Source organism: Platalea leucorodia, assembly GCF_965183815.1.
Source record: "Platalea leucorodia genome assembly, chromosome: 4".
NCBI lineage: Eukaryota > Metazoa > Chordata > Aves > Pelecaniformes > Threskiornithidae > Platalea > Platalea leucorodia.
In genome coordinates this window covers 95,139,475-95,165,704 of record NC_138826.1, presented here as the reverse complement: position 1 = coordinate 95,165,704, position 26,230 = coordinate 95,139,475, and the positions used below count along the sequence as shown (strand labels likewise).

Genomic DNA, 26,230 nt, shown 5'->3' with positions numbered 1-26,230 from the left:
CTGGTTGGTCAATAGTGAAATTGCTTATTTCAACAATACCTCACTCTAATTTCCCTTGAAAAATACTTTCTGATAAGAAACAAGAGAACATTTCAGATTTTTGAAGGGGAATATTTCATTTTTCTTTTTAAAAAGAACTTCTTTCAAAATATTGGAAGTGAATTATTAACACAACATGACGGAAAATGATGGGAGAAACAATTCCAAAATACATTATCCAGAATTTTTGTTTTAATTTTGTTTCACATTAATGAAATCTGAAAACACTTTTTGATACATTTGCTCAGAAGAAGAATTTGTTTTAAATTGCAGAGTTTCCCACGATATAGAAGAGGCAGTTTTTATGAGGCCACAGGCTCAGTCAGGCTAAGGACACAAGCACTGACTGATGAACCTTCTCCCTCCCGCAGAGCTGATGGCTTCTACAGTACTGTCCTCCATGATTTCCTGAAAACCTGAGAGAATATGACCTTCCCTATATATTTTTTTCATCTTTCTTGGGCAAAGTTCTGTTTGCTCCAACTGGCTCATAGATGGAGTGCTGAGAAGGAAGATGTGTGAGTTCTCAGCCCTTCCAAGTAAGTGATGAGATACATTTCACATCTTCCTTTGTTAGTGCCAGCAGCAGAATATGGAAACAACATGAGAGTAAATTTGAATATCAAAAGTCATTCTCCAGTTTACCCGCTCTTAAAACCTGTCACATCACATTCCCAGCACTAATTAGCTACCCTGTTCCAATTCAGAAGCAACGGCATCTCGGAGGTGGTTGAATGACCCTATCAGTTGCAAACTGTTTATTTATTCAGGATAAAAATAAGGAAAAAGGAAGAAAAAAATGTTGTACATCTAACAGCTCAATAATTGCTGTTTGCATGGTTTTATTGTTTTTACATCGTATTTTGATGCTGTTATACTCATTGGGACATTTAGAGGGTAATATAGTAATAATTTATGAAATAAGAGAGTCTGATATGCAACAGTATTCCTAGTGGTACATTTCGTATCATATTAGCAATACAAAAATCGTAAAAAGCTGATGCTGGCAGTGGGTTCCCACTGAGACATACCCTATTACAGTGGTATCCATGTCAGCTTTTTGCTTTTTAATCACAGCTTTGACAGTCAGTGACTACAGTGTTTTTCTTTTAAAAATCATATAGGTCTTCACTCAGGAGCCTGAATCATTTAGATGACATTCCTCCTCTTACATTAAAGCCAGTTAATGAAAGGAGTATCCTTAGTGCAGCTAACTTCCATTGATGAAGGCTGATGTACCAGTATTATTTGTGTGTGCAGTCTGTAAAGAACAAGTCCTTTCTTAACCCATAGCTTGAGCCCTAGTTGGTCCTGCAATGGGACAGGAGAGAGACTGGCCAAGCATTCCTATGGCAATTTGAAGGTACGTTTCTTTCACTCTCATAAACACGTTATGCTACCAGTGCACAAATATACATGAAAATTGCTAACAAAATCTGGCCTTTCGATATTTACTTGATTTAGTATACCCAAAACAAAGATAGGCAAGACTCAGAAATTCGGAGCTATTCTTACAAAGTTAAGGTGAAAATGTTGATGAGAGGGGTATGCTGATACACTGGTCAGCTCCAATAATTGGACTTGGTGAAAAATGGTCTTCCAGTCCCCGGAAGAAAATCTTAAGAGTTCAATATTTTTCTCATCAATTGTAAAACTCCCTCCAGTTAAGTCTCTGAAAACTTTGCTGTTGCCTGAAGTGTGGTCGGACCGCCAGCCACAGCTCTTGCTCCGGCGGGCAGAAAGCTTCCCGTATAAAGCCCTGTTTCGATTTTAGCCATGCTTTGAAAGAGAGACATCATATGCCCATAGGATCAAAGCATAGGACTGGAGCTTTGACAGATAGGCGGTGCACAGTGGTATCAACTCTGCCTTAGAATTGCCTTTTTTCCCCCAACGTCTTTAAAATTTCATCATCCTGGATCTACAAAATTATTGACTGTACTGTTGAATCTTCAGTTTCATTTTTTTATGCCATTCCCAGATATTTATTATACTATCATCTCCCATCAGAGACATCATCTTTGTTAGAATAAACTGAAAATCACTGGTTATGACAAAAAAGAATTCCCATTAACAAGTCATCATCTAATCATATTAGGATCTTTGTATCCTATTATCAGCTTTCTTATGAAATACCATTTCTTAATGACAGAGATTTGACTAATACTGCGTGAACTCTGCTAACATGATTTGAAAGTTACTACCAAGTGTGTATTTATAGAATAAGGTGTCATCTTCTTCGTGCTTGCACATAATTCTAGCTTGTGATTTGATCAGATGTGAATGCTGAAAGTTAATTTTCATCAAATCAACTGAGGAAGGAAAAATAGAGTTACCAGCACTTTGCACTGGATTAAAACATATCGGCACTGAATTCGGTGGGGCCTCAAAGGGAGTCAGATTTCTGGTGTGTCCACAAAATTTCTTTTGTGGGTGACAGGGGCAATCCATCCATTTAGCATTTTCATTCTTTGAGGGTGATGGTACAGCTTGCATATGTGATATGTAACAGTTACTGGATTTCAGCCAGTTTCACTGAAGGCCAAGCAGTGGGGAGAGCCTGGGCCCCTTCAGTCCCAGTTTCAAAGCCCATGGAGTGAACCCAATGCCCAATTCATTTCTGCCACCTCCCTCACTCTGAAATGCCACGGTTCTTTCCCCATGTTCCCTCTGTTACTAATCCAGATTGATCTTACCTTAACCTGAGTTGCCTAAGTCAGCCATCCAGGCTCCCCAGAGCCTGGACACAGATGTAGCATGTCACCTCATCATTCTAAGTCTACGCATGAAACCATGTGAAAATGAGGAAGAAATTTATCTATCATCTCCCCCCCCCCCCCCCCTTTTTTTTTTGTCCCATATGTTTTGCTCCTTGTAGCTCTAATTCAGGGATAAAACGTATATACGTATATATTTAATAGTTCACTTTCCAACAATCCAAAGACATATTTCTTAGGTAATAGGTTGGGAAAAATGCTTTCCAAGCCAGAAGAACAGATTTATTAATTTTTTTCATAGTCTTGAAAAGACAAAAATGATTGTGATCCCTTTCTCGTTGATGATCTTCATACCACCCTTCCCCCCACCTTAAAAGAAGAAAAAGCATCCATTTGTTTTTAGAAAAGAAAATCTTCTATGGGAAATAGTCACTTTGGATCTATTTAAAAGATATATATACTCTGCTAAGAGTAGATATCAATTCACAAAAGTAGAATTTTGCTTTACTTTTTCATAGGTAGACTCACTCCATGATCCTAAATGAAGAAAACCATTAATTGATTCAGTAGGGTGTTTTTCGGTTTGAATTACAAATGTGGAGATACCCATCTGAAATACTATACACAGACTCACAGAGCTTCAGAGAAAAATTTACTATTGGCAGACTGTTCATAAGTCAGCCTCACCCTGGCAAAATGCTGAGCACTAAGGTCAGGGACTGTCCTTTCGGTTTGTGTTTGTACAGCATCTACCATGGGCTCAGATCAATGGCTGATGGTCTTAGATCTACTATCACATAAATAGCAATACATTTTTATCAAGTACAATGCCACAAACTGAAATAGGTAGTATCATAAATGACAGCAAATAGACCAAAATTGTCAAAATAAATAAGTTACGTATTGTGCTTCAGTATCCTTGGTATCTTTGTTATGGAAATCCATGCAATGGGATAATGCAAGCATAATACCGTCAATGGAAGTCTTTACTTTGATTTCCATGAGCTTTGCATCACGCTTTTACTTCCTAATTTGCAACATCCAATAATCCACAATACAGCCCACAGAGTTATTAGTTTGAATTAGTGAAGTTCTCCTACCTGATTGGTTTTAAACCAATTTATATAGGCTTGTCTGTTTAAGCTGTTAATACTGTTGAAGATTACTATGGTATTACTGCAGCCTGCAATATTTCAAAGCTTACAGCACTGTTTCTCACCAAATCCTTGAAGTGGATTTGACTTTTTCAACACCACTTCTAGTTGTCTAAGAGCTATCACTTGTGAAACAAGCCCTGAAAGCCTGGGCTAACTGTGCTAAGTGTCAGAAAATAGCATTTAGTCTGCCGAAAGAGCTAAAGTGGGAATACAACTATTCAGCATAAAACCAGAGAATACATTTTTATTTCATCTGACTTGAGGTAGCTGGATAAACAATTCAGTTAATTAAGCTGTGAAACTGCTTCCTTGATTTAGAGGTTCTGATAGTTTCACTGAGTTCACTGCTTAAACTCCACCTGTGTTTTCTTTTGCAATTCATTCATTTTAGTAAAGAATTACCCATTTGAAACAAATGCTGGTTTTTGCACACATGAAAAGTATCCCTTAATAAATGTAAGCCAGTGTTCTGCTCTAACTGCACAGGGAAGATAGATTAGTGTTGTAAATTAACACACAAACAGAGTTTATGCTTTCTTGCTCCTTAAAACAAAATCAGCGCATGGCTAAGTAAACCATCTCTGAAAATATGTAGCTCCAGTTGCTCAGCCAGTGCAGAAAAGATTATTAATAATCCCCAGTCTTGTTTTGAAAAGTTTAGCTACTGACAGTAGTCTGTTCGAGAAGAAAGGGAAGCAGAGCACCATCTGCTGTACAGCCGTGCAAACGTTTCAGAACAAAAACTGCAAAAGCACCAACCTTACCTTAAGCTTTCCAGATAGTGAAGACATATGGAAGGCCATCGTCATCCAATATTGCATGACTGTGAGCTTGAGATGGACACAGACTAAAATTAGAGAGAGACATGAAGAGCCAGGGTTCAGAGTAAGCTGTCAAAAACTACAGGGAGGAAACAAAGTAAGAAGCATTGTTTCTTCAGAAGGATAGGCATGGTTGCAATTTTTAAAAGTACGGAATTTGACTGACTATATCTATATATATGCTACTATACTGACATCCCCTTTGGCAGCCTTGCTTGCTTGGGCTAAAGCACTGCTGGAAAAAAATGCCCAGTTGTGTTAGTACAGCTACACCTCAGGAAAAAAGGAAAATTATTATGCTCAGGGGCAACTGTCAGCATCTCTGTGCAATTCCTCCTAATTTATAAGGGGCTGGCAGCCATTTGAAGATGACCCTTTTGAGGGGCTTTTATTTGGGAAAGTTTAAGTTCTCTGCGGGGATCTCAAAAAGCAGATCAGGCTTGGGCATGCCTGTCACATTCTGTAGAGGACACAAGAGTTAGGAAAATGGATGCCAGTGACTCCAGAAGCACCCAGCAAGCCTGAAGGTAACCTGCCATCCAGCACATCCAACATGAGCCATTGATGAGTACAGGAGTGATGGAAAGTGATTGATTTCTGTCCTATGAGTAGAAAAGAAAAATCACTTTTCAGATTACCAGCTTCCCAAATCAAATCAAGACCATCACCCCTAGTGGGTAAGGAAAAGCTACTTATTCTAAGGACTATAGAGTTCAAAGCCACCAACCCAAAGAGCAAATAAGGAGTGGAGTGGCCCCTTCTCAGTCCTGAAGAGGATGAAGGCCTGTCCATAAGCCTGACATCCCAAGACATGCACCATCTGCCTTTATCTGTCCCTCAGAAGAGCCACTGAGGCTCATCCACTAAATATTGGGAAATCCAAATGAGCGCTAATGATGCTATACATAATAGCTCTAAGACCAAGAATTGGTAGTGGATATAAGGCACAAGCTTAGCAGGTGTTGCAGCCCTCCCATTTGCAAGAAAAGGCCCTAATGGGAACAGGAGCATCCTGGGGATTAGCACATGATTGTGCACACCGTATTACCAAAGAAGCTCTGGTTCTTTCTTGTGGAAGAAGACTGTTACAAAAATGAGGCATCTATGAATAAAGACTTGCTTAGGGAACAGGATTGCGATTATCCAGGGCTGTTGCAAAGACCTGCACAAAAAAAACCCCAACCTGACAGTGTGATACAAATAAAGAGGGGCTAATTATTCATTATAGCATCACAAGAGGAGGGAGCATGAAGAGGACAATCTGAGGAGCCTCTCAGGTGGACAGCTACCAATGAATTAAATAAGCAGCAGAAGCTGGAAGCAGAGAGATCACGCATCCCGATTTCCTCCCACACACTCTCCCTTCTGCCCTGGACACTCTCTCCATACAGCAAAAGGGGAAATGGACTTTTGTCTCCACAGTTCTGTGTCAGGCAGCCCACAATAAAATGAGTGAATTTTGAGAAGGCACAGAAAAACCTCAGTAACTGATCACGAAGATCCCTTGGGAAATAAATTGCAGAAGAAAGTCAGGATATTACACACAAATAAATACAAAATAACCTAATGTAAAGCAAAGACATGAAGCATAATAAGAGTCTGTTTGGTCAAATCATGCCTTCCTCAATGATCTCAAACACAAATAAGTGTACAAACAGTGGAAACCAGGTCAAATTATTAGGGATAACAGAACATAAAAGAAAACAACAAAAATGTAACAACTAAATCAGAAAAGGATGAAGTCACAAAACAAGAAGGATTATAAAAAACAAGAAAGCTGTCTACGGAAATAGCCAGAAGGGGAGAAGAAAGCCTAATGAGTGGTGCTGAAAAAGATTAAATATCTAACACTTCTTTTTGTTTCAGTCTTCACTTAAAAGGTCACCCAGGTGACACAACTACCACTAGTGCCAAAGAGCTTGCAGGTTGGGTTCAGCTGCCAAACTCACAGCCAACTTATCCACACACAATTAAGGCTCAAAACTGTACCAAGGTAGCTGAACAGGATCTCTCTGGTTTTAAACAAAAGAAAGAAACCCCTTTCCTCTCTCGCTATGGCAAGGGTTATTGGTGATGTGCATAGGGCGTGATAACTGGTGTCTGCACAGCTGTCCCTCGGTCCGCGTTAGTGAACTGACTCTCCCGGTGCTCTAACAGATACAAGAGACCAGATTCTTTTGTTTTATCCCAGCATAAGCCAAGAACAACTCTACTTGTAGAGTAGAGCTTCAGATGACTCTTATTGCTGGCAGCAGCTCAGGACCTTCAGGCTGGAAGAGCAGCACTGCAGTAATGGTACTCACAGCTTGTCACTGGCCCAGGCAGGTCATGCTTTCAAAAAATGAGCCAGAAGAGTGTTACACTTTTAGAGAGATAAAGAAACAGTAAGACCAAAAGTTACAGGTCCTGCTAATAGCAGATGAATCCAGAGATAAATCGTAAATGCACAGGCTACTCAGACATGCATCCAGAGCTCTGAGCAATCAGTAATCCATCAATTTGAGTGAGGAAAGCTCCAGAACCAGAACTACAGACCTGATCATGAAACGACATTTGTTCACCCACCCTGCACAAGAAGCTGATGTACAATACACCTGGACTGATGTCCAGCATCCCTGGTGTCATCCAGCTCTACACTTGCCTGACTTCATCATCTGGCAGAGCAGAAAGTATGACTCCAAGGGCAGACACAGAACCTCCTGAAAAGACAGCCTACACCAAGCCAATTTGCTTAACTATTACTTTTTTGCTGTTAGGATTAAGAAAATGAAATTGCCTCTGAAAAACTGAAGAAACCCATTGCAAACATCCTGCCTTGTACTTAATTTCACGGCGGGTGGAATTTCCAGCACTCTGCTTCTCAGAGCTGCAACAAACCCACAGCCGTGCTGCTGGCAGCGGGCAGCCAGATGTGCTGCCTGTTTTCACCTCACAGGTCACCTGTGTTGCAGAACCAGCGAACACGGGAGGTTTTATATACAAGCTCATATACAAGTCTCATAGCAACATCTCTCTGCTTCTTTCACATCTCCGTGACCTGGTAGTAAAGGCAGGCAATGTTCTGCTCACTTCAGCCCTGCAGCTCACTTAGTGTGGTTTCAATGATCCTATGAGAAAGGCTGATTCAACCTTTCCCTACTCTTAAGAGCAGTAGAAATGTTTTGATTGTTTTCACTGAGCACTAAATCAAGTCCTTGATGGGTAAGGGTAGTTTATTGCATTGACCAGCCAGAAGAAATACAAGGCATTTCAGACTCCTGCTCTCAGAGGAAAAAGCTGTACTTTGTCACTGTCTGTGTCCTTCTACCAGCCTTTGTAAATAAGAAATTAGAGTTCCTCACATAATTTATTTCATATCAATCATTACTAAGCCTGGCAGCTCTAATAATAGCCCAAAGAGATCTACAACCCACAGTTTAGTCCAGTTTACAAAAAGCAACTGAGTAAGACCCCAGAATGAAAAGGTAGTCACAGCCTGGTCCACAGGGAACCCTTCACAGGATGGAGCTGCATCACCATCCTAGTTTGGATGGAGCTGCTTTTGTGTCATTACCATTTCATTTGGACCGTGTGGGCTGCTGCTGTGTCAAGATACTATTTACATGATGGTCGGTTTTACTTAGAATTCATGCCCAGCAGCTAAAATTGTATAAAGCAGTAAAGAGCTGTCTTTTGCCATGAAGATCTGGCAAGCTAGGTTGACAGCAAGGCACGAGGAGAGGCTGAAACAAATGAAGAGCGGGGGGATGGCAGCAGCCAGGAGGGTTTGCAGCCTCCATCCCAGCCTCCCACCCTCTGAGCAAGCAGGTTGGGAAGCAGCCAAAACGTTCCCGTCGGAGCGACCCAAGGGACAGGCCAGTGGGCCTGGGGGTCATGTTGGGGCTGCAGTCACGCACAGACCACGCTGGGGAAGCCGCCGGCGTAGGGTGAAGGGGTACTCTGCTGGGACAGCCCCTGTCACGGGCTGACAGAGGAGGGACCCCCTCCAAAAGTCCCGAGAGGAGCAGCCTGCCGTGGAAGTGGCTCAGCCAGCAGCACCCCACCGCAGTCGGCGGGGACAAGGGAATACACAGTTAAATCCAGCAAGTAGATTAAAAAGAATAGCAGCCTAAGATACACAGTCAAGGTGAGACTAACAGCTGGATTTTACTTTAACAGTTAAGCTGTCAGTGATTGTAGCAAAGATAACAAGAAAAAGAGAAAACCACCAAAAGCAGGCAGATTTCACCCTAAAACTGAGACTCCAACATATGAAGGAAGCCGAACATCTCGGCACCTTTCTGTCTCTCCCCCTTCATAGGGCACCTGCACAGGCTTCATTAAGTCCAAGAGGGAATACAGGAAAAGCCAGTCTCCTTCCCTGGAGAAATGCAGCACTGTGACCTTTCACACCAGTCTGGGATGAAAACACTTGGATGAAAACTTTTTTTTCTTTTATTCAGGTAACCAAATCACAGTATTATCATTCAGTTCATTTGGCAGCTATAGAGGCTAGAGACAGCTTAGAAACTTCTTATTTCTCATAGCTGTTGAATTGCTGTTGTTTTCTTTTTAGTTTCACTTCAGTGGAGTGACTGACCAGTTGAAACTCTACACCATTTTACCAAATGTTTTCAGAAAAAAAAAAAAAAAACAACACTGTGAAAACCTTCTTTAACAAAATGAAGACTTTGGGCATCAAAAACATGCCCGTGCTCCTTCTGTTTTACTCCAGACCACAGGAATGTGTTAATTTCATGAAATAACAGAAACTGATGTTATGTAAAATTAATGTGTGTTTTCTTAGAAAACTCAGTTTGGAACCAAGTAACCTCTCTTAAAAATATAGATGAAAAAGGAGTTCAAACAGCTTGTAGTAGTACTCTTAACACAACAAATTTAGAAAGCAAAACAAAAAGCCTGAGATAAACACACATCTGATGCTATTAAAGTTGCACTGTTGCGCTCTCTTTCCCCCGAGATTCTGCTGAATCTAGGGCTCCTACATGACTGTAAGCAGTAATGGTCTCTTAAAATTAAGACCAAATGTGAAAGAAATGCAAAGCAGTTCGTGAACTCTTCCTGTCCATGGAACCAATTACATTATTAAAGACTGCCAAAACATTCTATATTTTAATTGCTGTTCAAGATCTCACTGCATCCTGAAAAATAAAATTCTGTTTCCTTTTCAATTAGTGCCCAAGAGATATTTAAGAACAAAACTGCACGAAAAGAGCAATAGTTACTAGAGGTTTTATTGAGAAGAGTGCCACTTAATTTCTTTAATTTTGTGCGTTTCCCAAAAGAGCATAACATTTAATTCTTTGCCTATCCCACGTTCTGTACAATTCACAAACGTACCCCATTGATTTTCAGTCCACAGAGCACAGGGTGAAGATAAACAATAACTTTATGTAGAAAATATTGATTTAAAACCATTGATTCAAAGCCCTAGGGTATCAAAAGATTAGTTACTTTTAAGGAAAGTACTAAAGGTGACTTTCGGCTACTTCGTTATTGAAAAACGCAAAGCAAATAAACCCTGCTACTCAAAGCAGCAAGATACCAATGCAGAAGCTGTTACAAAGAAGTCAGTTTGACACACAACAGACGAATAGAAAGAGGCCCAAACAGGCATTGCTGGCAACTGTTTTAGTGATACAATATAAATGCTACATCTTCCAATGTAAAAAATCCCAACAGTGTTTTATTGTAATCTCAGATGAAAAAGGAACGGCACAGAATAAAACTTTGTTGTTATCTGAGATCCCACAAGGATGTCTTCAAGCGTATGATGACTCCGATAAATAGGACCATGGGGCTGCAATCGGGTGGGTGCCACTGCCTCCTCCCAAAGTCTCTGGGAGCCAGGGACCCTCAGTACCCACAGCCGTGATTTGCCGGGGTTCCACACCAACCCTCTAAATCCAGGGCTGGTGCTGGTACTCTGCCTCACAGCAGCACAGCTGGGTGGCCCACACCGGGCGCTGCCGACAGAGCCGGGCTGGCTGGGTGATGCCGCAGGCTCGTCCCGCACGTGACGGGGAGAGGAGCAGGGGCACGAGGCGCGTTGGGTGTGCAGAGCTGCACAGGGACACGTGGCCACGCAGCGGGGGACTGCAGCAGGCGACTGCAGCAGGCAGCGGCTCTGCTGGGGCAGGCGCCGGGTGCCGGCACAGGGCTCTGCGCTCACTAGAGCCAGCCCTGGGGAAAAGAAAACGCCTGATTGTACCAAAGGGAAAACAACATTTAATCCACCCATAAACTAATTCTACAATCTCCTTATAAAACTTAGGATTGGAAATAATAAGGGAGGGCTACTGTAACTAGACCTTGTGTTATCCTTTAACATGGGCATCTGCTTGCTCAGTATAAATGAGTCTTGCTTTTGTCAACATTTTCCTTTTTTATGCACATTCTGATGTCAGAAAGAAGTTCCAGATTTCAGTTGCAAAGGGAATCTATGACGAGAAGAGAAATGACCAGAAGAAAAGCAGCCTGTGGTAGAGTGGTAATCTCTTGGCAAAAAGCGCCTTTCATTCAAGTACAGCAACTTCACAGGCATTTCCACCTATTTCAGTAGAGTCCTTTAAATGATGGAAAACAAAGATAGTTTATCCCTAAATGGATGTTCTTCACAGTCTATTTGCTGTTTATATTCACATTCACACTGTGCCAAGAGTACAGCCATGCTTAAACTCAGAGACCTTTAAACATCTCATTCTCCCTGTACCTGGCGTAATTCTCTCCCACGTGGATTAAACTGTTGGGAGAACTTGTCAACATTGGCCCAAACATAAACAATGCTGAAAGCAAGGTCAGAGAGGGGAGTGGGCAGATGTTGAAGGTAATTACGCAGAGTGCACCAATAAGATTATATAGTTACTGCTAAGAAACCTTCCTCTCACCCTCCATTGACTGTCCACACGCTGAGAACAGTGGTCCCATGGTCTTCAGAGCCCTCACCCATAAAACTGGGGAAAGCCAGATTGGACCAACCTCCTGTCTAAAAAATTTCAGGTGAAAGACCGTGCCCAAACAGCACTCCATCTAGCAGCTTTACAAACCTGGAAGTAATTTTACATACAGAACCTGTGCCAGGTTACAAACACGTAACTACACAAGCAGGTTCCACCTTTGCTGTATCATCAGAAGTCTTCATGCCATGAGTGATTCAGGAGTATGGTTTTAGACACAACCTGCTCATATTAAAGCTCTTTCTGCAGCAGAAGCAATGACAACCCACTTTACAGGAGGGAGGAGTCCTTATCAAGGGATTTTTAATATTTAGTGCATGTAATGTCCTCTGTTGGGGATGAATAGAGTTTGGGAAGAAACACAGCAGGACCATCCTTTAGGATAAATACAACCATAGCTGGAGACTTTATCCTGAAACCTTATCCTAGAAAAATCCAGCATACTAAAGATTAGCCACAAGAGTTCCTTTAAGCTTTTTAACTCAACCAGAGTTCAGATTTATGGTGGTACAGGATTTCTAGATGCAAGAGCAGATGCCTTTAAGGAAATGTACTACAGAAGCACAGAAGAAAACCAAACTGTTTCTACAACCAGGCATAAAGACAAAAAGGACTGCCAAAATCACTTTTACTAAATTAATGGAGAGGTTCCAATCTTTTAGATTTTCCATATATCCTAAATTGACATAGTGAAGGTTTCCCTGGGGACAACAGATCCCTGCCCACACACTATCCCCAAAACTTATACCACTTTTTTTGTGTGTGCCAAACAATGTCTTCCTTGCTATTGACACAGATATTTCTCACTGTGAGTGAACAAACCCACTCTAGTTGCCTGGACCATCCTGTTAACTTTCCACAATATGGAGATGCTTGAGTTTCAGGGACAAGACCTTAGAGATTGCTATCAAAAGCTAGAAATTGTGGTGACTGCATACAGGAATGAAGGAAGTAGAGGAAAGACAATTTTGTGGGCACACGGGGTCATTAGGATGCTTAATTCCTCACCTTCTGTAGCGCCCTCAAGCTGGGAGGGACAGGGTGGAGGCTCCTGCCAGATAGCTTCACCCTGGTATCAGGAAAGCATCTGAGAGGTCTCAAAGACAAGTGCAGGCAAAAAGACCTTAACCTCCTAGCTTGCAGAGAAACGGCTATGAGGCTATCCCCACGTGGAAAATGATCTTTAGGGTACTGAGTCATTACCCATTGATGATCTGATGGTGTAAAACATAAGGCTGCCCACAAGGTGATGACTGACAGGAGGGTTTGGCTCCAGCCACGTGGTGTCCAGAGATTCACTGTCTCAAAGAAAATAGCCCACAGTCACTGCTGAGTTGCATTTGCCATAAGCATAAGGGAGAGTCTTCCACTCTGCCTGTATTTTGAGGACAATTATATGCAAACATTGATGTATGAGCAATCAAACATGCTGGGCTTTTACATGACCAAAGAGGGCTAATTTTATCCAGCTCAGTTGACCAGAACAGCATGACTAATGATGGCACTATTTTTACTGATCTTTGCATCAAGAATTTTTCAGGATAAAGATGACTTCAAGTCATTAACTTCATTTTTGTCATCTTGTTTTTCATTTAAAGTTCTTTCAACTACTTACTCAATAAATCCCTTATATGGCCTTGACATTTACTCTCTTTCAACAAGCTGAAAAAGAGAGACAACATTTATTTCCACAGCTTATTTGATACAAGCTTCTATTCAGCCCTGGATCACAAGACAGGAGGTGGCAAGTAGTGAATACTGTTTCCACAATGCTGAAAATGAATGCAGATCTTGAATAAATATGACAATTTGGCAGAGAGTTGTTCAAGCTGCTGTCTGCCAGTACTTAGGAACACACACAGAGCACAAATGAAAAGAAAGTAACTTTTGGAAACTTCCTAATCAATTTTGTTAGGCTAGATGGATTCCTTCCCAGAAATGAAGGACAGAAGGGCCTTATACCAGTCTCTGAAGTTCAAACCTTTTATTTTAATCATGCAATACCTACATAAAGGCCTTCTTTTCCGAGCAAAACAATATCAGCAAACTGAAACTGGCAGCCAGAATTAGAAATGCTGACTAAGGAGCAGAAGTAGAGGTAACTCACATATCAGCCAAAACTTTCAAATTAACAATACCTACACATGCAATGTGCAGATTCTGTAACAGTCAGTTGACTGAAGTTAATTTGCTTTAGAATCATAGAATATCTCAAGTTGGAAGGGACCCATAAGGATCATCGAGTCTAACTCCCTGCTCCTTGCAGGACTACCCAAAACTAAGCCATATGACTAGGAGCATCGCCCAGATGCTCCTTGAACTCTGACAGGCTTGGTGCTCTGACCACTTCCCCAGGGAGCTGACCATCCTCCCAGTGAAGAACCTTTTCCTAATGTCCAATCTGAACTACTTTGATCATTGCTAGATCACCTTAGAGGTTACTAACAAGAGCAACTAACACAGAGTGGATTTTTAAGATATATTAGCTAGGAAAAAAAAAATTTAGAATTACATTTGTATTTGCATCAGAAACCCTATTACAGGATGTTTTCCTGCTCAGTCAGGAAACAGAACATGTATCACTTACTATCTAGTGATTTCTCTTAGACTAACCACAGATCAACACTTCACGATTAAATTATTGAAGCAATAATTTCAAAGAAATATGTTTCAGGAAAACCAACATTCTTTCCTGGCCATATTCACAAGTAGTTGGAATGGCAAGGAATAAAGCTTAAATGGATCCAGCTTTGGCTGGGATTCACCTTACCTCACATTAGGAGTCCGCATTGTGGCACTTGCTTCTGAGCTAACTTCCTAGTCTCTATCAGCAGGGAAGAACAACTACTTTTAGAGTACAATTTGATTTATGTTATATGTCTGCCTTAGCATGAGATGAATCATGTTGCAGAATTCTGGAAATCCCTATTTTCCTCCTTTCATTTAAATAGTGGTCTACCATCATTAGTTCAGAGAAGTTTGATACTATGAATCCAACATATGTCTTCAGTAAAAGAACTACAGCATTTCCTCCTGCATGGACTCCTTCATTATGTAGCACCAAAGAATATTTGAAAAGCAGTACCTGGCATATTGTAGAAATAACAGCCAAAAAAACCTTCTTTTCCATTACAAAGTTATGGGTGTCAATATTATTGAAGTGAGAAAAAAGAATTGAGTGGTAGCTAAATTTTACATTAAAAGAACAGAAATAACCATACGCTACTTCAGAACAGATTATCCAATATAACTATACATAAACCATTAGGAATAATTACGTATTTCTATATCAACACAAGGTTGCAACTTAAAGGACTGACACGTAAAAACTAATCTTCTACAGGCCAGTTCAAGGACACTGCAGACAAATGCTAGGGTGCTCTGATGGAAGTAACTCTGACTGTACCATTACTAGGATTTTTCTTCTTCACTGCAGCAGAAACATTTGCATAGAAAGAACATCTTCATTTCTCCAAAGTTCATAATCTGTTTATTTCCTAATAATTTGCTGAGATATCATAATTAGACGGTTAACATTAAGGAGAAAATAAACTGCAAGACACAAACTCTGTTCTGAAGCAAGGTTTCTCCTTGTTGCAGTCTGAAGGGAATGGGCATCACGCACACTCTCTGAAGGGTTTGGCTTTCAACAATTTTAACAAGACACAACGGGCACAAACTGAAAAACAGGAGGTTCCCTCTGGACATCAGGAAACACTTTTTTTACTGTAAGGGTGACTGAGCACTGGCACGGGTTGGCCATGGAGGTTGTGGAGTCTCCATCCTCGGAGATATTAAAAAGCCGTCTGGACATGGTGGCAACGAGCTCTAGGTGGCCCTGCCTGAGCAGGGCGGTTGGACCAGATGACCTTCAGGGGTCCCTTCCAACCTCAACCTTTCTGTGATTCTGTGAATTTTTAGAAGTTCTAGGAGCTACTTTGCTTGTTACTATTCCCAACCTGCATTTGGTCTCTGCTGCTTAGGCTCCAAGATATATTTATTCTTATTCAGTTTATCAGCTATTTTACATCCACGAAAAGTGGGTGCAGCATTTGCCAACATCAGCCATTCAAGTCTCAGGAGTTACTTTTTCCTCTGTCATGCCTATGTTCAATCAGGATATTAAAAGAAGCTAGGGGAGGGAATGGTGTTCTTCCTTGTGTCTTTGTATTGATCATCCTACACATGTACAGGCAACTTTTTGCAAAAAACAAAGACGATACGAGTAGGGGGCATTCAGTTTTTGTTTGATTTAATACCAGATCACAGCGTGACCCCAAAGGGAATAAAGGACTGGTGTATCTCCTCTTTTTGACAAGATGTCAGACTCCAACACATCTCCAAGACATTAGGTCTAAAATGATATTATGGCATCTGCACTTACCAATGTGAGCTGACTTGAAAGGACCACCTACCAGGCAATGCCTCTTTTCAGCCCCCCATTCACACCTCCCTTCCTCCTGCCCACTGACTACAGCAAGCTTGAAATCTGTTGATTCTCCTGAGGGAAATCTCCTGTACCAAGCTGGTTAGCCTGCTTCATATTCTCTGTGTGAACACACAAGGTCAAAGACTGGAAGCAAAGGCAGCATCTTCTGGAACAGTTCATGAAAGTTTCACCAAACCTGGAGGTGAAAAGGCGCAGAGAGTAACTGCAGATACACCAGCTTTGTTCCAGTACTCCATCTGGCACACAAGCATCTTGCAGAGTGACACAAAGAGGATGGTGCCAAGTGTAGCTTCAGCAAGATAAAAATAACAAAAGATAAAAATTAGAAATTACTAAACTATGTAGGAATTACCATAATGTTCATATTGCAAAACTGAAGTATTACATCTGGGGGAAAAAAAAAATCCCTGCAGCTGACAGAATGAAGGACTAAGAATACAATGGTTTAATTTTTGGAATAAATTAAGAACAAAAGAAATAAAACTGGTTTCACTACTAACGATAATGTTGTTGATAATGCAAAAACATTCAATTAAGTCTTCTGCATTCAGCAATAAAATATGTTTGCATCACAGGAAGATGTTGAAATACTTTCTTGTCCATGAGCAAACCAGAAGAAAGTTAAACAAACATTGACCAGGTATAAATATTTCAAAATCAGCAGATCTAGACAATTTACAGTAGGAAACCATGAAAGAATTTCCTGAAGAATGCTGCTGTTACTAGTGTGAATAAATCTTAGCGTTCCCAGAAAATTCCAGAAGATAACCTAAATAATTTCAATATTATTCAAAACACTAAGTTACTTGTAATCAGACTACCACGAGACTATTTCCACATAAAAATAATTACAAAAGTTGCAACACAATTAACTGGAAGAGAATTAAAAGAAAATCCTACAATCACAAGTAATCAATGTGGTTTCCAGGAAAATAAAGCTTGTCAAACAAATCTGATATTTCTTCATTAATATATTTTTTTGTTCATGAAGTTGAAATTATGTTATGCAGAGAAAAAAAAGAAACATCAAAATCTTGCAAGATTAACTAGCCACTCTCAACAAATAAGCTTTTATAGAAAAGTGTTATCAATGAGCTGTTTCCAGTGATCTTATAAAGGACATAACATTATTAAAAGCTTTCATCAGTGATCTGGAAGTAAATATAAAATCATGGTTGATGAAGTTTGCAGACGACAATACCTGGCAAGATGATAAACAGTGATAATGACAGCAGTTGCACAGATGTATCTGCATTACTGTGGTGAAATGGCACCAGGCTGAGCTCATTTTAACAAAGACAAATGCCACCACATTGAGGAATGTAGATCTTATCCCAGGAATGGAAAGTAAGCTAACACAAGCATTCAATGTATAAATTCAGAAAGGACTAGGAAAATTTTACCTATGTATTACAATTACCAGGTCCTTAACTACACTGAAATGCTATATATCGTTCTGGTGCCCATATTTTAAGGAAGACTCTGGAAAATTGATGAAGGTAGAAGAAAAAAAGAGCCACAAAACTTGAATGACACATATGTTTTAGTGAGAGAGAGTTCATGAGCTCTATTTGTTTGGCTTACCAGGAAACTGAGAAGTGATTTGATTACAACATCTAAGTACCTCCACGAGGAGAAACTGCAGGATATTAAGGAGCTCTTTACCCTAGTGGAGAGAGGCATAAAAAGAATCAATGGCTGGCAGCTAATGCCGGAGAAATTCAAATGAGACATGAGGCACACACTCATCACCATGAGAACGATGAACCATTGCAACAAACTGGCAAAGTGAAGTATTTTCCCTCTTCATGCCTTCAAACCAGGACTGGACATTTCTCTGAAAGGTATGATTTAGCTGGACACAAGTTATGCTTTAGTCAAACAAATTATTGGGTTCAGTACAGAGGTAACAGGGAGAAATTTAATGGCTTGTGATATATGACAGATGAGACTAGATGAACTAACACACACCCCAAGGCTAAACTCTATTAATCGATTTATCAGTGCTTTATGCTGCCATCCATTGCTACAGTATCTGAGCACTTTCATATGAAATCAATAGCAATAGCGAAATCCCTCGTGGACTTCAAGGAGCTTCTGGAACTTTTGCTTTTAGGAGTAAAACTAATTAGGGAAGGATTTTTGCTGTTTTCTAGAGGAGGTCAGAATAATAATTATATAGTCAGTAAGTGGATATTGTTAAACCTGCTTGATAGTTGAAAATCTTTTAATTTGAAACAGAAACTAGACAATGAAAAAGAACTTAAGACTTTAAGAAATGGAAATTCCAGATATGTCTGCGTTTGGAGACACCATTATAAACCAGAAGTCTAGTGTTTTTCCTACAGATAAGCTAAAAAAGTAGATGACTGATTTTACCCTTCAGTTTCACCCCGTTTAATCCACCACAAATATCATCACATCCATAAACGTGAGTAAATAAACAGCGGTGCTTCATTCCTATTTTCACTCAGAGAGCCCAATAATGCATATATAGATAATTCATTACACCTTCAGGTTTGCCTCTTACATGTTCTGCTTCTAAACACTCCAAGCAGACCCAGACCCTTCCCTCCTCCCACCACCACACTACAGTTATTTCCTTTTCCATGCTGTCCAGATGGGAAGTATAATCTGGGAGGAGGGAAAGAAAGAAGACTGGCTTCTCAGTCATCTTGTTATGGAAAGTGCCTAGACAGAAGTGTGGAAAGCCTGCATGGTTGGAGTATGTCTACTATGGCCAAAAACCTGGTACAAATAACAAAAACGTTGGCAGTTCAGTTTTCTAAACAACGTTTTGCCAGGAGTTTATGGCTTGACCAAATTTAGGTCAAAACTAGCAAAGGGCAACCCCATATTGCTTTAAAATCTGTTTAAAATCAGAATAAGGAAAAAGAAAATTTTTTTTCTTCTAAACTTCTTTTCTTAATCTTTCTAAATTTAAATCAAAAGCTTACCAAAACCAATTCAACTGGCATTCAGGTCACCTTCAGTCTAAATTTTGGCAAAACTACAAATAACTGGAAAGACATTTTCATAAGGCTTATACAGCCTTATTAACAGGCAGAGGTACAAGTGCCATACATAAGGATGTTTCGGTCTCATTAACGGATAGTTGGCCTTTCATACTACCTACAAAGAGAGAGAGAATTTCATACAAATGAGATAACACCTCTTCAAATAGATCTCTCCTACCATGAAACTGTGATCCCTTTAAACAGAGACAGAATAATGGTACTGTGATATAGAGACAAATCAAGCATGATAAAAACATATTTATTTTAATTTAACCTGAATGTGCATTTTCTGATGTTTACATTTTTCTATGAAACATTACACTTCCATTAGCCTTAACAATTTTGTAATAAATATATCAGTAAAAATGGTATTTCTGAAGTTCTATAATTTGTCAGGTCCTATTTTGTTGGTTACTTACTATGTCTGCAGAAAAAGCAATGTTTCTAAAACTAGACAGCAATAAAGATTCACAGGCTAGGTTTAAGTTTCTACACTTACATGCATACAACCTCACAAATCAGGTATTGAAATGTTTGCGAGTATAACTGGTTTCTATCACAGTACTTGGTTTTCCAAGTCTTCTTACTGTATCTAAATGTTTTCTAGGTCAGATTTGCTTTTAAAGGTAGGTCATCTTTCTAAATTTAAGACAGAGGGATTACAGAACTAAAAATTTATCCGAAACAGACAAATACTCTGGAGAGTTACTTAATGGAAGCTACTGAGCACTTGCTGTTTTTTGAGTTTTCTAAAGTGTTCATGAGTGTTACTTGAAACTGGATAGTTGAGGTGAGCAGTTTAAGTTTATATTAATACAAATTAAACAAAAACTATGGCATAAGGCAGTATAATCTGCTCTTTGTGATACGCTAAGTAAACATCTCTTGAAATAAGCACAAAGTAAGAACTTTCATCCTACAATAAGCTTCAATATTAACCCTTTTTGTTCTAAGCCCCCCACAAAACCTGAAATTTAAGTGGAAAGGTTGCTGCTAATGTTCACGCTCCACTTCTTTTCTAAAATAGCTCATTGGGTTTTAAGCAGTATCTTCACACGCATACAACATACCAAAAATCAACTCAAACCTGAAAGTTCCTGCAAAGACAAACACAAAAAAACAGGCCGAAAGAAAGAATTTTTAAATACAAACGCACAGTACAAGTAAAAAAAGATGAAGACAAATGGATATAAAAATCAGTATTTATGTAAAAAAATAATGCATTGCATATTGTAAAATCAGTCAATAACAGTATTCACCTTCACACAGATTTCTAGATTTTAAGACTTCAAAAGGTTACATAGCAAGGAAAAGAGACCGTAACTACATGCGAGGCAGATTGCTTCCTAGTTTCTATTCCAGAAATTTGCACCCTGAGCCAGCAGGGATATTAGGAGCAGAATATAAACTCTGCTTACAGTGGAGTGTGTTTTTGTACTGCGAAAGCATTCATCCAGTTCACGTGGATCTGGGAGTCAGAGCCAGCCTGCCTTTGACAAAGAAACAGCCACAAAAATTAAGCTTCTAAAATAGGGTTGGGATGAAGGTGCAAGTCAGTGAGTGGATCCTCCATGTTCAACACACAGGAACTTTTCTGGAATCCAAAAACTCACTTTATGAAGACTTCATCTCAGTTAAACAAGTTATCCAAGTTCAAATACACTTTAAAAATACATTTCATACCATGCAAGTTTAAATAATATTTTACTGTAACACTAGAACTCAGCCTTTTTCTTCATGTTTTTCTCTAAAAAAAAGTTTGTATTACATAAACAGAACTTTTTTTTCCCCACTAACTAAAGAAAGCCTAATCCTTACCTGTTGTAAATCACTATCACCCTATTGACAGTAATGCATTCATATAGTTGAGGATGTGCCCCAGAACTATTTTAAAGCCATGTTATTAAAAAAAATATAGTAACAGGATATATTCTCTAAGAAACCCATCTAATACACAGTCTGATGAAGCATCAGAACTCTTATTACAGCTCTTCACTTTCAGGTACTAAATACTCTATAATAATCATCAGGTAATAATTCTTAGTAAGGAAATACAACAGCAACAGCTTTCCACTGTTGTTTTTTTTTGTTTCCTACTTCCCAAATGCCCTATATAGCTGCAAAACCATGTAATTTTTAAAAAGTATTGTAAGACAGATAACTTCAAACTGTTTTTTTTGCTAAAAAAATCCTCAGTTTGCTCTATCTTTTGGCCATGATGGCTCAACGATGTTGAAACAAATGCAGTATATTAAAAAGTCTCCGTATCTACTGACAGAAAACTAGTGTCACATACTAGCTATTAATTTCTCAGAAAATTGTATTTATAGTGTATAGTATAGCTTACATCTAAGATAAGCAAAACAAGATTGTCAAAACAGTACTTCAACATGTAAGAGATGAACATATAAAGGCACATACAGATTGTCAATGATTATATCACTTTTCTTTGAAAAGAGTATTTTCTGCACTTGTAAACAACTTTGTTTACATAAAGGCTCACACCTTTAAAGTGAGGTTAGTGCTGCTGACTCAATTATTGCTACATTCACAGTTTAACAGAATTTTAGACAATATATGAGGTACACTCCCAAATAGAGCCATCTTCATTTCTTCCTTGTTCATTTGATCATTAGATAACTGAATTATGCAGACTAAAACTACTGACCATAGAAGCCAGTAACACCCAAATCATCGGATCCAAGAGAAGCATTAGCAGTGATTAAACTTCAAAAGAGCAAAAAGTCACCTTTGCAGAAAAAAGTTCCTGTTCTTCATTACACGAATATTTTCTTCATTTTTATGTATACTAGTAAACTTTTATCTGGGCACATTAAGAGCTGATTCAAGCCATATTAGAATTTTTGCACCTTTTGACCAATATGTTAATTCAGTCTCTTGATTTAACAACTTGGAGTAAAAATCACCTTCCCTTTGATCTTCTGGCATACAAGTCTCTTATGCTTTTTGTTAGCTGCTTTATGAACACTTTGTATACTTTTCCACAGTATGTATGCATGGTTTTCCTCAATTCCAGTTCTAGGGGCTGCAACAGGGAATGAACCAGATCATCTCCAAATGAATACTGCAAAGAGGTTAAGAAAAGAAGATTTAAGGTCAATATGGAGTTACTAAAGAGTTACTAAAGAGTTCAAAGTTACTAAAGAGTTTTATATAAAAATGCTTTTGAACATTGTATTTGCTCTCTATAGGTTTATTAAATGTTTTCAAGAACTTGGAGAGCTTCTGAATACAACATTTGAAAATCACCTCTAAATTACAGAGGTATTCTCTAATGCTTTCAATAAGCCTAACAAGCAAGATTTAAAAACAAACAAACAAAAAACCCAAACAAAAAAAACCACATAAGCAAATGAACATATCCAGACAGGCAAGGAGGAAATTTAAAGTTACCTTATTAAATTAAAAATTTACAGACCTAAAATGATTTCTGGTTATTTGTTTGTTGAACAGTAACTTCCTTGAATGACACATAACTTTTAAGGAATACAATTCTTATCAAACTGTAATGAAACAACGGTATGAAAAGTGGTACTACTGAAGTTTCATTAAACTGAATGATGGTCAAGCACATGCTATGTTTAACATGGACATGAAATAAAGAAGTCATTAATTCAACAGTGCAATATTTTTATAAACAAATTATAACCTAAAACAGCATTTCAAAGTAACATGATTTTGTTCATCTTATTACCACTGAATCAACAGTGTTTTACATACTTTCTCTGACATATTCACAAACCAAATGGGATCATAAATAAAAAGAAATAATTTTTTCTTCTGTTTTTGACAATGCTCAAAGGAAACAAAGAAATAGTATTTTTATGGAAACACATTCACTTTCCCTGCAATGTATTCTCAGACCCCCAAAAGTACTTTTCTTCATTTTTATATCCATATGACAACATGTAATAAAGCACCATTAAAATATACTATTGATTTTTGAAGGTTATACACACACAATAGCCTGCTACATTAAAATGTGCATCAGTGCTAAATTTTACAGCTCTTCAGTGAGTATACTGATGTAGTGATAAATAGTTTATTAGATGACTTATTTGCAGAATGAAAAGAAGTCACTGTGCTTAGTATTTAAAGGAACAGCAACATATTAATACACTGAACCTGTAGAAAAGGTCAAAACACAGTATAAAAAAAAATATTTTCTACAATCCAAATCTAGCTACAATTAAATGTTAAAATGTTGCACTAAATACACACAAACTTTGGGAAGAAGGGTTTTTTTTCATTTTAAAATCTCCAGAAAAATGAAGCTTCTGTTGATCTCCAAATGCTCATGCAAACCATTTACTAGATGTATTTATTAAAGGAATGGGAATAAAGCCTCTTAAATAGGTATTGACAACTACGGGCAATGTTTTAAAATCCTAACCTAGACATAGTCTACATCGTGTTTCAAGAGATGCTCATCACAAAAGGAATACACTGGAATTCTATCCAAGCAGTAAATGGAAAATTGATGAAACACTTAACATCACTTAAAAGAGAAAAAAAATACTTTGTCGCAATCAAGGTAATTATCAACAAAACCGACAAAACACATGCAGCACTGTAGATAAAAATACATTAAAAAAAACCCCGAACTTTGCACAAGTACCATGCTGAAAACACTTACATTTTTTATTGCTTCATAGACAGCCCTAAAAGTCGGTTGTTTATCGTCATGGTAAACACCTCTGTTTCCATGAAGAATAAATATACCTTCTTCTTCAGCTTCCTTACAATTGCTTCCATAGATGCAGTGGTCAGGCCGATAATTCCATTGGCAAGGAAAGACATAAAGACTTTCTGTGCAGAAAAAATGAGAAGTCTGGATTAAGTAACAAAATTGTTTCAGGAAATACATTAATCTTCTCTTTTTTTCCTTAAGGCAGCTTCATAAATTTCTGTACAGTTGTTTTGAAACCTAATAGCTAATTACACTCTAGCAACCTCCAACACTGTTTGTCAAAGTAAACACTTTCAGAAAACAAAAGAAGTGAAAAGTGTCTTGAGTACTTTCACTGAAAACTCTGCTAAAAATATGTTCCTGGATTTTTGAACATAATAGAAAAAAATCAACTTTGTCATGTTAGACTTCGAATCAATGTGGATTTACCTGGATTGTGAAAAAACATGATGTTCAATAGATCCTGATCACCCCATGTTATGTTCAACTTGTACTTCTTCAGCAATGGCATAAGAATTTCTCCCCACTGTAGCCGGACTGGTGTCATATCATTCTATCAAACAAAACAAAGCAAAACAACACAAATTCAGGACAATTATACCTATAAAAAAGGAAATGCTGTATAGAATTGCAGTAATTTGCTTTTCAAAGTTACAAACCTCAAATGTATAGATGATTTCTTCCTTTTAAACAATTGAGCACATCTAAGGAAAACAGTTATGGACATTTCCAATATGTTTTATTTCTCAATTATTATCTTATAAGGAAAATCATCATATGCATCTCCTATTTAACTGCCACATTAAATTTTCGTCTTCAAGATTTCCCTCAAACATCTTAAAGAGTTCTAAGAAATGGCAAGGTTTTTTATACAGCAGTAGTATCTAACACAAAAACTGCATTTAAGTGATGTGTGCAAGTAGATGGGCACTATTTCAGCCAGCATGGCTTCACCAAGGGCAAGTCCTGCCTGACCAACCTAGTGGCCTTCTATGATGGAGTGACTACATCAGTGGATGAGGGAAGAGCTACAGATGTCATCTATCTGGACTTCTGTAAGGCCTTTGACACAGTCCCCCACAATATCCTCCTCTCTAAATTGGAAGGATATGGATTTGATGGGTGGACTGTTCAGTGGATAAGGAATTGGCTGGATGGTCACATCCAGAGGGTAGTGGTCAATGGCTCAATGTCCAGATGGAGATCAGAGACGAGTGGTGTCCCTCAGGGATCCGTACTGGGGCCAGTGCTGTTCAATATCTTCATCAATGACACAGCGGGATCGAGTGCACCCTCAGCAAGTTTGCAGATGACACCAAGCTGAGTGGTGCAGTTGACACGCCTGAGGGACGGGATGCCATCCAGAGGGACCTGGACAAGCTGGAGAAATGGGCCTGTGTGAAACTCATGAGGTTCAACAAGGACAAGCGCAAGGTCCTGCACGTGGGTCGGGGCAATCCCCAGTATCAGTACAGGCTGGGGGATGAAGGGATTGAGAGCAGCCCTGAGGAGAAGGACGTGGGGGTACCGATAGGCGAAAAGCTGGACATAAGCCGGCAATGCGCGCTCACAGACCAGAAAGCCAACCGTATCCTGGGCTGCATCAAAAGAAGCATGGCCAGCAGGTCGAGGGAGGTGATTCTGCCCCTCTACTCTGCTCTGGTGAGACCCCACCTGCAGTACTGCATCCAGCTCTGGAGTCCTCAGCATAGGAAGGACATGGACCTGTTGGAGCGGGTCCAGAGGAGGGCCACAAAAATGATCAGAGGGAGGATCAATGGTAACACCTCTGCTACGAGGAAAGGCTGAGAGTTGGGGTTGTTCAGCCTGGAGAAAGCTCCAGGGAGACCTTATTGCGGCCTTTCAGTACTTACAGGGGGCTTATAAGAAAGATGGGGACAGACTTTTTAGCTGGGCCTGTTGCAATAGGACAAGGGGTAATGGTTTTAAACTAAAAGAGGGTAGATTCAGCCTAGATGTAAGGAAGAAATTTTTTACAATGAGGGTAGTGAAACACTGGAACAGTTTGCCCAGAGAGGTGGCAGATGCCCCATCCCTGGAAGGCCAGGCTGGATGGGGCTCTGAGCAACCTGATCTAGTTGTAGATGTCCCTGCCAATTGCTGGGGGGATGGACTAGATGACCTTTAGAGGTCCCTTCCATCCCAAAGCATTCTATGATCCTATAAACATTCACACTTCATGCAATTTTTCTGTCTTTATAATATACACAGGTTTTAAAGTTAACTTCAAAAATTCAAAATGGATCAATATAAAATTGATTATCAAATAGTTCCAAATACATACAGCTAAAAAATATTGGCTACAAAGCAGTGTACAAAAATACAGAAATCCTTCAAAGGT

The 26,230-nt window shown here is 39.2% G+C and overlaps 1 protein-coding gene across 2 annotated transcripts in view; it reads right to left on the bottom strand.

The window, feature by feature from the left end:
• Positions 1–19,444: 19,444 nt before the first annotated feature.
• The window catches only part of GXYLT1 (glucoside xylosyltransferase 1), a gene marked incomplete at its 5' end in the record, with an annotated part of 36,753 nt that continues 29,967 nt past the window's right edge, over positions 19,445–26,230 (bottom strand). For both annotated transcript variants that reach the window (XM_082309241.1, XM_082309242.1), the window contains 3 exons: positions 19,445–22,242; positions 23,815–23,987; positions 24,298–24,421. In XM_082309241.1, coding sequence (XP_082165367.1) covers positions 22,081–22,242; positions 23,815–23,987; positions 24,298–24,421 — 459 coding nt within the window. In that variant the 3' untranslated portion in view covers positions 19,445–22,080. The remainder of the gene's footprint in view (positions 22,243–23,814; positions 23,988–24,297; positions 24,422–26,230) is intronic.